At 40.9% G+C, this 13,587-nt stretch overlaps 1 protein-coding gene across 1 annotated transcript; it reads right to left on the reverse strand.

The window, feature by feature from the left end:
- Nucleotides 1-1,716: 1,716 nt before the first annotated feature.
- On the reverse strand, nucleotides 1,717-13,548 carry LOC115047598 (myosin heavy chain, fast skeletal muscle-like). Its single transcript, XM_029508638.1, has 39 exons — nucleotides 13,345-13,548; nucleotides 13,115-13,258; nucleotides 12,239-12,395; nucleotides 12,097-12,124; nucleotides 11,900-12,011; nucleotides 11,720-11,812; nucleotides 11,568-11,631; nucleotides 10,915-11,013; nucleotides 10,722-10,825; nucleotides 10,497-10,635; nucleotides 10,283-10,401; nucleotides 10,024-10,173; nucleotides 9,770-9,940; nucleotides 9,374-9,680; nucleotides 9,110-9,186; nucleotides 8,943-9,030; nucleotides 8,714-8,831; nucleotides 8,462-8,585; nucleotides 8,222-8,358; nucleotides 7,760-8,015; nucleotides 7,398-7,640; nucleotides 7,078-7,254; nucleotides 6,840-6,985; nucleotides 6,637-6,727; nucleotides 6,161-6,550; nucleotides 5,931-6,057; nucleotides 5,732-5,850; nucleotides 5,383-5,579; nucleotides 5,109-5,292; nucleotides 4,846-5,011; nucleotides 4,638-4,762; nucleotides 4,227-4,535; nucleotides 3,940-4,143; nucleotides 3,732-3,857; nucleotides 3,455-3,625; nucleotides 3,272-3,376; nucleotides 3,108-3,203; nucleotides 2,898-3,029; nucleotides 1,717-1,734 (listed from the first exon to the last, which is right to left on the reverse strand). The coding sequence occupies exons 1-39, from the start codon at nucleotides 13,546-13,548 to the stop codon at nucleotides 1,717-1,719; spliced, it is 5,817 nt and encodes a 1,938-aa protein (XP_029364498.1).
- Between the last annotated feature and the right edge of the window lie 39 nt (nucleotides 13,549-13,587).

The following is a 13,587-nucleotide window of genomic DNA, read 5'->3' on the forward strand; positions in this document are numbered from 1 at the left end:
TGGAAATAAGTGAAAATAAAATTTGTGTTATTGTTTCAGCAGTGAGTTTCACTCCATGCTTTTTTTTTTATCATTTCCTTTTTTTTTTTCATATGCAAACTCACAATGTTTTCTGTCCCACTTCAGAATCGGAATTTGCAGACCATATAAGAGAATCCTTTATTAGTCCCTCAGTGGGGAAATTTGCAATATATTGTATTTATGTTTTCATTTTTTTTTTTTTTAACCATATTAAGCCGAAGTTGTAACCATTGTTTTCATCCATGTATTTCTCATTTCTATAAGAGTCAACACTAAACTGGACGTTTTGTTTTTTTTTGTTTGTTTTTTTTTTTTGAATTTGTGAGTAGAATAAGAGAATGTTTAGAAGGGGAAAGCAGGCCATAAGTTGGGACAGAGAGTCCTGACCAACTTTGTCCTTTTAATGTCCTTGAGCCTGTCGATGCTTATAGTTGAGCTATTCCACTAAGCCCAAGAACTGAAATAAATCATGCCAAATGTGACTGGAAAGGAGGAGCCTGGTGATGTTTAAAAGGCCGTCACACTCATCCTTGAAAGAGAAAACATGAGAGAACTAAAGGTGGCGTTGGTTAAAGTCTCTCAATTTCACTTTGTTTGATTTAGTTTTATTCATTCTATCACAATAAAGGGCACAGACAGAAAAAGGGGAGGATCTGCAGTGTGTTTTCTTTTCATGTTAAAGATCTCATGAGTTCTGCAGTCATCAGCTTTACCCAGCAGAAAGCACTTTTCAACATTTATATTCTTGTGAACCAATCAGCATGTTTGTGTCCCACAGCACACTTTAAATCAGGAGACGATGACTTAAATCGGAGCAGATCTAACCAAAACTAAATGAGACACGAGACAATATCTAACTGTGTTTATCTTCTTTACAGAATAAGCATGCCAAATCAACGAGTCGCTCCTGAAGGACAAACTGACAGCTGTGTTGAAAGGTAATACCATGGCTTGACTCTGACAATATTACGATATCATTGTCATTATGAACAGGAACAAGGAAATTGTCCACATCAGCTGCATTAGTGCCCATTTCCCCCACAGTTGTCCATAACCACCACAAGACACAAGAGAACTCCTAAAAATATCTTGGCGCTATGCACATGAATGGAATTTGCCCCGGGGTCCAACAACACCTGTGCGTCTGTTAGCATTTGGTAACACAAAGGCACAAGCATCTTTGAATGTTAATTAATGTTTCCTGGCTGTACAATCCTCTAATTTATTATATACACTACATAGTTACATTCATGCCCTTCACATTGCAATAATACATGGGTATTTTGTTCTGTCACATAAATAAACAGTAACTCGTTATGTAAAAGAAGTTTATAAATCAGAAGTTGTTTGTGTTCACCTCCTGCTTTGCAATTAAAATCCACATTTCAACACTCATTTTTTGTTTGAATGGTTAATCCTTTAAAACTTTATACTTTTCCATACTATAGTAAGAACCCTTACACTTCCCAACAGTCCTCATGTTATTCTACATTGTTATTTGTAACTATTTATCATATATAGTGATTAACACCATTGGCTTAATCATTGAACCTTTCAAGACAAAAAAAAGAAAAAGAAAAGTGTTCCATCAAGGACATAAACTTTATTAAATTTGTACATATCACAGCAGGTCATTTGTATGTTTGTTTGTTTGTTTTTAAGCTCTGTGAAAAGTTTTCCAGCAGATGTTGCCTCTTACTCGGCACTCTCTGACTGTAATACAAGAGAACAGAAAGAAAACAATTAACATTGCTCGTGCATGACAATTTTCTTTTCAAATTACACTGCCACACTTGAGTAAGTGCTGCAGACTGATGTGATCTTTATTGTGAGCCTCTTCATTTTAAATCAGCCAGTCAGCACCTTCTTATGAATGGGCTATATTGGCAGGCAGTGACCTACCGGCCATAAATTTAGAGCGCTATTAAGCTTCCCATTAATTTCTACTAGCTGTCACCTCTCCGAACACTCATGGAACTGGGAACACTGGCCAGTAGGTAGCAAAAGGACAGTACTTGAATGCCTGTGATGGTTGTGGGCTTACATTAAGCCAATTGTCATTCCCGAAAAGTGAGTGCCTGGCTTTTACAAGTGTCACTGACCCACTGTGAAGTCGTGCCATGATTTTTAGACTTCAGTTCGTCAGGGGTTTTAGCTTTAGGGTGTCTTCTATAATGTGTTTCATACAGACCCATTCTTACCTAAGGAGGATAACGGCCAAGTGCAATTGAAAAAAAAAAAAATTAACATGATAATACAACCATTCTTCAACTTAGCAGTTAATACAGCATTAAAGTGGCACAACATATTAAATTGGGCGTTTTTAAAATATCGGTACAATTTAAAGTTTAAGTAGAACCTGGATATGGGGAATTATAATCTACGTTTATAACAAATTTCAACGATGTCAACACCAAATATGAAAGGGAATTTTTCCCAGTTCACCTGCTCTCATGTTTTCAACAAAGAGATAGAGTAATAAATTAAAGCAATTACTATATTAACAAAAAAAAAACAAAACAAAAATCTTTCTGTCACTTTAATGCACACATGCAAGCCATATTCCCAACAGGAATCAATTTCATTCAATATTTGTATATGTTATCATGTATTATATGTTCTCTCATACACAGGACGTGTCTGCATGTTTTTGAACAGAGTGACTTTTGAGTTTATGTGTTCTGTTGATTATTTAGCATTATGTGTAATAAGAGACGACAACTACAATATAAACTTAAAATGTTTGAAACCAATTAGTGTAAATCAGAGTTAAGCATGGAACTATTATTAGTCTTTGACCTCAGATGTCTATGAGAAATCAGTGCTGATGTTTGTGTAATATTCAAATGTGTTCTTATCCAACACAGAAGACTTACCTTTCCAATTTCACGGCTCTTGGCTCTCAGCTTGTTGATCTGAGACTCAGCCATGTCAGCACGCTCCTGAGCTTCTTCCATCTCATGCTGGACCTTCCTCAGCTTGGACATGTGAGTGTTGGCCTGTTCCTCCTGTGAAGGGTTTTGTGTAACACTGTCTTAGTTAGGAGACATAATGGCGGAATTCTGTTAACAGCTGATTTGACTTACAGCCTCCTCAGCCTGTCTCTTGTAAGCCTTGACTTTGAGCTGCAGCTTGTCCACCAGATCCTGGAGTCTGTGCATGTTCTTCTTGTCCTCCTCAGTCTGCAAAGTTAAAGTATTGTGTTGTAGGAGAATCCAGAAAAAAAAAATAGGTGAGAGAAAAAGTTTACCTGGTAGGTCAGCTCCTTCACTCTCCTCTCGTATTTACGGACTCCTTTAACAGCATCAGCTCCACGTCTCTGTTCGGCTTCAACTTCAGCCTCCAGCTCACGCACCTGTGAAACATAACCTAAGATACTAAACAATACTCTCAACAACTCATCTGTGACATATAAAATTCATATATCTCATACCCTGGCCTCCAGTTTCTGGAGCTGCTTCTTGCCACCCTTCATGGCGAGGTTCTCAGCCTCATCCAGACGATGCTGCAGGTCTTTGACTGTGACCTCCAGGTTCTTCTTCATCCTCTCCAGGTGAGCACTGGTGTCCTGCTCTTTCTTCAGCTCCTCAGCCATCATGGCAGCCTGAAATGATAAATAGTCTCTAAATCCACTTTCATCTGAAAAAAACCTGGCCGGTACTTATTGAATACAAAAAGCACATGAAGCAGTTTCTCAGACGTAAACTCACGTCAGTGATGGCCTTTTTGGCCTTCTCTTCAGCATTTCTTGCTTCCTGAACAGCATCATCCACTTCACCCTGAACTTGCACAAAGTCAGACTCCAGCTTCTTCTTGGTGTTCAGGAGACTGGTGTTCTGAATGTTTAAGAGGAGTCATGTTTAATATTTAGAATGTATTTTCCAAGGTGTGGCTTCTTCTGAATGAATTACAGCAAACCTGAGAGTGAAGCAGTCCGACACGCTCGCTAGCATCAACCAGCTCCTGCTCAGCCACTTTGCGTCCTCTCTCTGTCTGTTCCAGAGCGACTCTCAGCTCCTCAATCTCAGCGATCATCAGGCCATTTCTACGTTCCACCATGGCAACCTGCTCCTTCATGTCCTCCTGTCCTCTGATAGCATCATCAAGGTGCAGCTGGGCATCCTGACATCAGGACAAAAAAACCAATATGAATTCTGCATTCTTCATACTTGTTGCTTCTAATTAGATGATCATCTAATCCTCACCTTGAGCTGTCCCTGGACATTCCTCAGGTGTTTCTGGGCCTCAGCAGCCTGTCTGTTGGCATGGCTGAGCTGAATCTCCATCTCATTCAGGTCTCCCTCCATCTTCTTCTTCACTCTCAGGGCATCATTTCTGCTCCTGACCTCAGCATCAAGAGTGGTCTGCATGGAGTCAATCACCCTCTGGCTGTTCCTCTTGATCTGCTCCATCTCCTCATCCTTCTCTGCCAGCTTCCTGTCAATCTCACCTTTGATTTGGTTGAGCTCCAGCTGAATACGGAGAATCTTGGCCTCCTCATGCTCCAGTGTGCCCTACAAGGAAAGTCAGCTAAGTGAGTAACAAACTTACTACACTGTGATGATAATAAATCATATTTGAAATATGATAATGCACTGATATATCAGTAGTAATACCTCAGCTTCCTCCAAGGCGGTCTGAATTTCAGCCTTCTCACTTTCCACAGCCTTCTTTGCTTTTTCGAGCTCATGGATGCTTTTGCCACTTTCACCCATCTGCTCTGTCAGGTCTGAGATCTCCTCTGTATATTTATATATACATACATATACACAAGTTAATAATTATTGTTCACCTCACAATAAATTTAATTTGATGTTGACATACGCTGCAGGTTCTTGTTCTCCCTCTTTATGGTCTCCAGATGATCCAGAGCCTCCTCATAGGAGTTCTTCATCTTGAACAGCTCAGTGCTGAGAGAGCGAGCCTCCTTCTGGGCTCCCTCCAGCTCTGCCTGGCCCTCCTCATACTTCTGCTTCCATTCTGCCAGGACCTAGATTTGTATCCATTAATGAGATGATTGTTAATAATTCAGGAAAGTATGTGTTCTTAGGATGAAATTAGTTTTAATTTCCACTAAAACTTGTTACCTTATCAAAGTTCCTCTGCTTCTTGTCAAGGTTGGCAGCCAGAGCGTTAGCTCTCTCCACATCAATCATGAGGTCCTCCACCTCACCCTGCAGCCTCTGCTTGGTCTTCTCCAAAGAGGCACACTTAGAGTTCACAGCCTCAATGGACTCCTCAGCATCCTGCAGACGCTGGGCGAGCTTTTTCCTGTCATTGAGAAGAATTTGTTGTGTTTAGTTTGAGGAATAAAACACAAAAACAGATTCAGCAATGAAAAAGTGGAAAGGATGCAGGTACTTGGCCTCCTCCAGCTCCTCTGTGCGCTGGATAGCATCAGTCTCATATTTGGTTCTCCACTGAGCCACCTCACTGTTGGCCTTGGACATTCCTCTCTGCAGCTCAGCCTTGGCCTCCTGCTCCTCCTCAAACTGTTCTCTGAGCAGATCACAGTCATGGCGTGATGACTGAACAGAATGAGCCAGAGCATTCTTGGCCTGTTGTGGATTAAAAAACATTTTTAACTCAGAGATGAAGAATAAAACATTTATATTAATAAGCATATAACTGAGTTAAAAGGTATCATATAGTTATGTTACTTCATGTGGGTTTTTGGTGTCTTCCAAGATGTTTGTTCATTGTTTAATACCTTCACTTCCTCCTCAATGTGTCTCTTGAGCTCCTCAATCTGCTGAGTGAAGGCCTGTTTGCCTCTGGTCAGCTGAGAAACAAGAGCTTCTTTCTCCTCAAGCTGGCGAGAAAATTCACCTGTAATGAAGATATGCATTAATAATACAATATCATTTAAACATCATCCATAGATTGGGGTTATATGCTTTGTGACTCACCGTTCTCTGTCTGCAGTCTTGCCTTGTGTGCATTAATATCATTCAGCTGGCGAACATTCTCATCATTTTTAGCTTTCAGCTCACCAAGCTGGTCCTCAAGAGTTCTGCACATTTTCTCCAAGTTGCCCTGTCAATAACAAAACACATATTTAAGAAATGAAATGAAATGAAAGCCCTTCCATGAGCACAACAAAGAAGCATGGAAATATGAGGGAGCAGTAAAATCTGACCTTTGCTTTGGCCACAGCCTCCATGTTGCTGGAGAGGTCATCGATCTCCATCTTGTACTCGCTCTTCTCCTTCTCCAGCTTCTGCTTAACACGCTGGAGGTTGTCGATCTGTTCTCCCAGCTCTGCAACACTGTCAGCCTGCTTCTTGCGAAGAGCTGCTGCTGTAGCTTCATGCTGCAGGGTTGACTCTTCAAGGTCACGACGCAGCTTCTGGAACTCAGCTTCACGCTTCTTGTTCATCTCAATCTGAGCGGCTGTTGCTCCACCAGCTTCCTCAAGCCTCTCACTGATCTCCTCCAGCTCCCTGGAGAGGTCAGCTCTCTGCTTCTCAACCTTAGCCCGAGCAGCCCTCTCAGCCTCAATCTCCTCCTCCAGCTCCTCAATGCGGGCCTAGATTTCATAATAGTGGCATCAGAAGGTCACACGTGTGGGAGTTCTCATTCACTGAGTTTACTGCTCACGTGAAGTAGTTTTACCTGGAGTTCCTTGATCTTCTTCTGAAGCTGAGCACCCAGGGACTGTTCATCCTCAATCTTGCTGAGGAGCTGGCTTATCTCAAAGTCTTTCCTAGTTGAGGAGATCAAGTATTCTTTCACTGTCATAATCCTGACTGGTGTTGCAATGTAATGTTTGAGAAGATGGAAATAGGACTGATAAAATAGAACAAACAAAAACCTACTTCTTGATTTTCTCATCAGACTGCTGCTTGTCATTCTCCAGATCCATAATGGATTCCTGGGCCAGTTTCAGATCTCCCTCAAGCTTCCTCTTGGCTCTCTCAAGGTCCATGCGGAGCTTCTTCTCTTGCTCCAGTGATCCCTCAAGCTACAAAATAATATGGACATTTTAGACAAAGACACTTTTGTCTATTTACAGAGCAAAAGTACAAAGCCGAAAACAAACTGTTGCTTTCTTACATCGTCCACTTGCTGTTCCAGCTTGGTCTTGGCCTTGGTCAGAGTGTTGACTTTGTCTTCCTCTGCCTGGAGATCATCCAGTGTTTGCTGGTGGGCCTCTTGGAGAGCCTTCTTCTCTTTGGTCAACTTGGCGATGGCCTCATCTTGAGATGCCATCTCCTCAGTGAGGTTTTTCACCTGAAGTTACAGAGGAAGAACATCGTACACTGTGTTTAAATCAGCTCTGTTGACCATAAATATCTATATTATATATATATCTATATAATATTGACCATAAACATGTACATATAACATGTATTTGTGGAGCATTTCATTTGAACCTTGTTTTCAGTGGCATGTTTCTCCTTCTCCACTTTAGCCAGGGTGAGCTCCAAGTCATCAATGTCCTTCTTCAGCTCAGAGCATTCATCCTCCAGCTTCCTCTTCTTGGCAGTCAGCTCAGCATTGATTTCCTCTTCATCCTCCAGTCTCTCAGTTGTCTCTTTGAGTTTGGCCTCCATCTGGATCTTGCTCTTAATGAGTCCCTCACACCTTTCCTCAGCATCTGAGAGGTTCTCAGTTTCCTGTAAAAGCACACATGAGGATTTATTTTGACTGAATCGAAAAGCCCTTGCAAGGACTGCAAATACTGAGCTCATGGAATTGTTTCATTTTCACTTGATCAAACGTCTTGGCTACTCACAGCAGCCACTTGCAGTTGCAGGTCATTCTTCTCCTGCAGCAGGGAAACCATCTTCTCTTCCAGCTCCTTCTTCTTGGCCAGAGCAGTAGCCAAGTCTGATTGCATTTTGTCATAGTTCTCCTTCATCTGCTGCAGCTCCTTCTCAGTCTCTGCACTCTTCAGAAGAGGCTTGATCTTGAAGTAAAGTTTCAACCATGGCCAATTTTTGACATTCATGAATGAGCGGATGTTGTACTGAATGGAGAAGATTGATTCTCTAAAAAGATACAATTATGTTAATAACCACCACATGTAGTGTTTGAAAATAATGCCTGAAATAATGCCTCCTGTTTAACAATATTCCACCAATGTTTCACACTAGTGCCCAAGTTTTGCAGATGAGTGTGGCAGGCAGGCTTTTTCTTTTTAGGAAACTATAAAAACCTAGAGAATCTGAATAAATAATGTGTAATACACTCCTACCTCCTCTCCATCATTTTAACAAACTCCTTCCTCATGAGGTATCCTCTGCAGAGAGCCTGAGTCATGGTCACCAGCGCAGCCAGTTTTTCATCTCTCATCTCCTCCAGGAGACCCAGCAGACCAGCTTTGAAGAACACCTATGGTGTCGAGTTAAGTAAATTTCTCATCAGTATCTGCAAACCTTGAGACAGCAGAAAATACGATGCACTGCTCAGGTGTACTGATATTATCTAGTTGTACCTTAGTGTGTCCTAACTTGTACTGAGTGTGGTCCACATCAATGGATCCCAGCAGCTTCTCTGAAGCTTTCTTGTTGTCAATGAACTGTCCCTCAGGGATGACACTGGCATTCAAAACTTTGTATCTACAAAAGCAAAATATTTTATTCACATTCAGTAAACTGAATATTGTGTTCAGTTTACTGAACCATAGTGTTTCGACAGATTAATGACTGATACTGAATTTATCCAATTTCTCATGATGAAAAGTCACCTCTGCTTGAAGTCACCGTAGAGGATTCTGCTGGGGAAACCCTTTCTGCAGATTCTGATGCCCTCCAGCACACCGTTACACCTCAGCTGGTGGATGACCAAGTGGTTTTCCATAAGACCTGAGCGTTTCAATTCATACTGTTAATATTTTTTCTTCTTGTTTTGTCTGAAACATTTCTTTAGTCACCTTGTTACACATGCTTGTAAAAACTGAGCTATACATTTCTTACCTGGGGTCTTTGATTCATTGGGGATCAGGCAGCGGACAAAATGGGGGTGAGTACTTCTCAGGTTGGTCATTAGCTTGCCCAAATTCTCCTGTAAGTCAGCATCATGACATCGTGAGATTTCAATATTACATTTCTATTGTAATCCAAACACAGGAAACAATACATACTCTGAAAAGTGCAGACACAGTCTGGAAGGAACCGCCTTTTTTCTTACCACCACCCTTCTTGCCGCCACCAGAAGCCTCTGCATTGCAAAATATGAATTATCATTCATGAGAAGTTTCTTGAGCTTACTTATTTTTGGATAAGGTAATTTTTAACCAGGTAAAATGAATGAATTCTACTGCAGAGTAGTTTCACAAGGCCTGATCCAAATTTGTCAGGTATACTTTCTCACTTGTAGCTCTTCACTTAATTACTCTGTTTCTTACCATCAGCTGAAGCATGGGATGCATACAGGAAGCACAGCAGTTTGTTTGAAGACTTCTGGTAGAGCTGAACAACTGAGTCATTCAGTGGGTCCTTGTTCTTGTCCAGCCAGCCAGTGATATTGTAGTCCACAGTACCAGCATAGTGAACCAGGGAGAAGTGGGCCTCAGCTTTGCCCTTTGCTGGTTTTGGCTTCTCAAAGGCCTTGGTTTTACCAAGATGCTGATCGTGCAGCTTGTTCTTGAAGGTCGTGTCAGAGGCCTTGGGGAACATGCACTCCTCTTCAAGGATGGAGAAGATGCCCATTGGCTGAGAAGAGTTTACATTTTACATACATTTTAAAGTTGATGAACAGAAGTTAGAAAAATGCACTAATGTTTAACTGGGTGGCTGCTCACCTTCTCAATAAGCTCAATGCAGGCAGCCAAGTCCATACCGAAGTCAATGAACTCCCATTCAATGCCTTCTTTCTTGTACTCCTCTTGCTCCAGGACAAACATGTGGTGGTTGAAAAACTGTTGCAGTTTCTCGTTGGTGAAGTTGATGCACAGTTGCTCCAAGCTGTTGAACTGGAATTGCAGAAAGATGTTAAATTCTATGGAAACATTTTGTGGACCTTAAGAAGTGCTCAGATATGTCTCAGCATACTTACATCAAAGATCTCAAATCCAGCAATGTCCAACACTCCAATGAAGAACTGTCTGGGCTGCTTTGTGTCCAGCATCTCATTGATACGGATGACCATCCACAAGAACATTTTCTCATAGACAGACTTGCAAAGGGCCATAGTGGCATTGTTGACCTAAAAGGACATTGAAGCATTACATTTATTCTCCTGCATGATGCTGCATCATTACAAATATGAAAAAGCCTCACAAAGTTCCAGAGAGTTGATTTCCTTCTTTAATTACCTGAGGAACGGTCTGACCTTTGGTGACCATTTCATTGCCGACCTTGACTCTTGGGTAGCACAGAGCTTTCAGCATATCAGCTGAGTTCAGACCCATGAGGTAGGCGATTTTATCAGCCACTGATAGGAAGAAAGAAACAACATATTAGATACACATGAATTTCAGAAGGATTTTCCATACCATAAAATCTGCATGGTGAGAATGGTGTTATTACCCTCAGTGCCATCAGGCTCAGCCTGCTCCTCGCGCTGCTTCTGCTTGAATTTCATGTTGCCATGATGCATCACAGCACCAGTGAGCTTGTAGATGTTGATTTTCTCATCAGCAGTGAAGCCCAAGATGTCAATAGCAGTCTGGAAGTTAAATGAAGGAAACTTATTGGTATCTGAAAACATTTGTCTCAGTGTACTCAGTGTCTATTTCTCTAACTTCATCTTACATCTGTAGCAATGAACTCCTCCACATCATTGATGCTTTTGACAGTGATTTCACCCTGGCTGATCATTGGGTAGTCATAGGGGTTGGTGGTGATCAGAAGAGCCTCTAGAAGAAGAGAGCAGAAAATGAATGAGTTTTCTTCCTGATATTTGTTGTAGTTTATAATTTAAAATGAAAGAAGTCCACCAGCATACCCAGCAGCTCAGGCTTGTGGCCAGTCATCAGCTGATAGAAGATATGGTAGCTCCTCTCAGCAGACAGCTGGAAGGTCACACGGGACTTCTCCAACAAATCTGTGAGTAATTTTAAAACATAAAAGCTTCTACTGGAAATAATTCTGAGGTTACATGACTGTAGTTTGACAATAACCTACACCAGAGTTTAAAACACTACATACAATCAATCGTCCTACAAATACTCCAGCAAAGACTCACTTGGTAATCATTCTAAGTTCTTTGTATTATAGCCAAAACACCTAAAAGACCCCATGCACTGCAGTCGGTTTTCATGAATTTGTCATCTCTTTTCCTTCCCAAAAATATTTGCAACAATCAACTAATCTTCACCACATTATGACATAAAAAATTATAGCAAGCTACCTCTGGTGTCTAAATGGATCCACACCTAGGCTGATGACAGTTCTCCTTTCAGGGAGTACAAATTGCAATCCCACCCATGCACTACATATGCATTGTTTATTGTAGTTTTGAATATATTAATATTTATTGTGCTCTATGATGTGTGGTCAACAAGAATGCAAACATGATGCAAAACCTTCATTTCTTTCCACTTCTTGTAAAATATTCTCACTTTGCATATTTGAGCAGAAACTTAAATTGTAACTTACATGTTTCAATATCAGCCGAGGCCAACTTGCCAGTGGTACCAAAATGGATTCTGATGAATTTACCCTATAAAATCAGATCATAACTTAACTCTATAATATAGAAATCAGACAGAGCTTTCAGGAAAGATGTTGATATGATAAGGCCTACTTACAAAACGAGAGGAGTTGTCATTCCTCACAGTCTTGGCATTACCGTAGGCCTCAAGCAGAGGGTTGGCTGCAATGATTTGGTCTTCCAGTGAGCCCTGCGAGAGAAGATTATAGTTGGATAAACTGAACATCTGTAAGACTCTTCTTTTTAGATCAAACTTGGTACTAGATATGAATTTTACCTGCATTTTGCCAGATCCTGCCTCAGCTTTCTTGGATCCAATAGCTGCAATTGTTGCAAAGTACTGGATGACACGCTTGGTGTTGACAGTCTTTCCAGCACCAGATTCTCCACTGGGGGTAGAAGGAGCACACGTCAAAACTGAGGTTATCATCAAGTTAATTGAAATTTAGCATGGCAATTTTGTGTAATACTCACGTAATCAGGACAGACTGGTTCTCACGATCTGAAATCCAAACATACAGGCATCATAAGAGGTAGACCTTCAAAGCTGCTGCAGTTGACTTAACCGAAGGTAAAGTTCTCCAGCTGCAGGTTAACATTGTAACCTTGATCTTACCAGTGAGCATGAACTGATAGGCATTGTCAGAGATGGAGAAGATGTGGGGAGGAGCCTCAATCCTCTTCTTGCCTCTGTATGCTGCCACGCAAGTGGCGTCATACACAGGAAGCCACTTGTAGGGGTTGACGACAACGCAGAACAACCCAGAGTAGGTCTGTTGAAACACACAGCATTAACAATGTCTCGTCTTCATCACATACACACTTGGTCCGTCAGAATTAACTCCTTAATCCAGATGAATGATTTGCTAAAAAAAAAAAATCACGCAATAATTAAAAAAAAAAAAAAAAAAAAAAAAAAAAAAGTCGTTTCCGGCGTTGCATATAGGCCAGTGAGCCAATGAAGTTTGTCCAAGCGGAGTTGCCGTAAGTCGCTCGTTCCAAGATGGCGGCCGAAAGTCGGTAGTAGTGCTCAGCTCATTCAGGAGATCCAGGTAACATTTTACACAAGAGAAGGTCAGCTCTCCTCTCCGATCAACAAAATAAACAAGTGAGTCTCAGCAGCTAGCTAAAAGATGAATACGAGTGGCACATTAGTGGGGATAGTTGTAAGTTTACAATAAAAAAAGTAAAAGTGGTTACTAAATATGATGTGGTCAGTATTTTTTTTTTCACATTTATATATTGCAATCTGGGCACCACATCTCTTTCTCTCTATATATATATATATACTTTAATGAGTTGTTTTTTTATGCTCCACAAAATCATAATAATATGATAATAATAATGAATGAATATTAAACTTGATTAAATAAATACAGATGAGATTAATCAGATAAAAAATTTGATCAATTTGACAACCCTAATAGAAACCCCAACTTTATCACAAATCATCACATTACATAGACTTAGAAATAGCAAAGCACAAACTTACATATATCATCCATGATGAAAAACGCTCTTTGAGGTTATACAGCACAGAAGGCTCGTTGAGGTGGGTCATCATGGCCATGTCCTCCATCTTATCGAACTTTGGAGGATTCCTGGGGTAGATGTCATCCTCTTTTACAGTGACTGTCTGCATAGTTGGAAATATGTTTTAAAATGATTCCATAATAACAGTATTGCATAAACTGAACACACACAAAAATTCTTTCTATCTACCTTTCCCCCATCAGACTCAACGGTGGCTTTGCCTCCCTCTTTCTTAATCAGTTTACCCTTGATGTAAAGTTCATCAGTATCAACCACAAAGACGGCCGTTTTGGCATCAAATGGAGCAGTCTGGGCCTCAATTCTCTCCTTCTCTGGCTTGCGGAGGTAAATGGCCGCAGCGCCATACTGCTCCATTTCTGCGTCTGTGCTCATGGTGGCACCTTCGTGGAAATCGTTTGAAATAAATGTAAA

The sequence above is a fragment of the Echeneis naucrates genome, chromosome 8 (assembly GCF_900963305.1).
Source record: "Echeneis naucrates chromosome 8, fEcheNa1.1, whole genome shotgun sequence".
NCBI lineage: Eukaryota > Metazoa > Chordata > Actinopteri > Carangiformes > Echeneidae > Echeneis > Echeneis naucrates.

What these genes read in the sequence shown, in the direction of transcription:
- LOC115047598 (XM_029508638.1), bottom strand. Translation starts at nt 13,548, where the DNA reads ATGAGCACAGACGCAGAAATGGAGCAGTATGGCGCTGCGGCCATTTAC. An exon ending in CAGGATCTGGCAAAATGCAG is followed by an intron (nt 11,813 to 11,899) that starts GTAAAATTCATA and finishes CTTCTCTCGCAG; the next exon opens with GGCTCACTGGAAGACCAAAT. An exon ending in AACATGCCACTGAAAACAAG is followed by an intron (nt 7,255 to 7,397) that starts GTTCAAATGAAA and finishes CTGTAACTTCAG; the next exon opens with GTGAAAAACCTCACTGAGGA.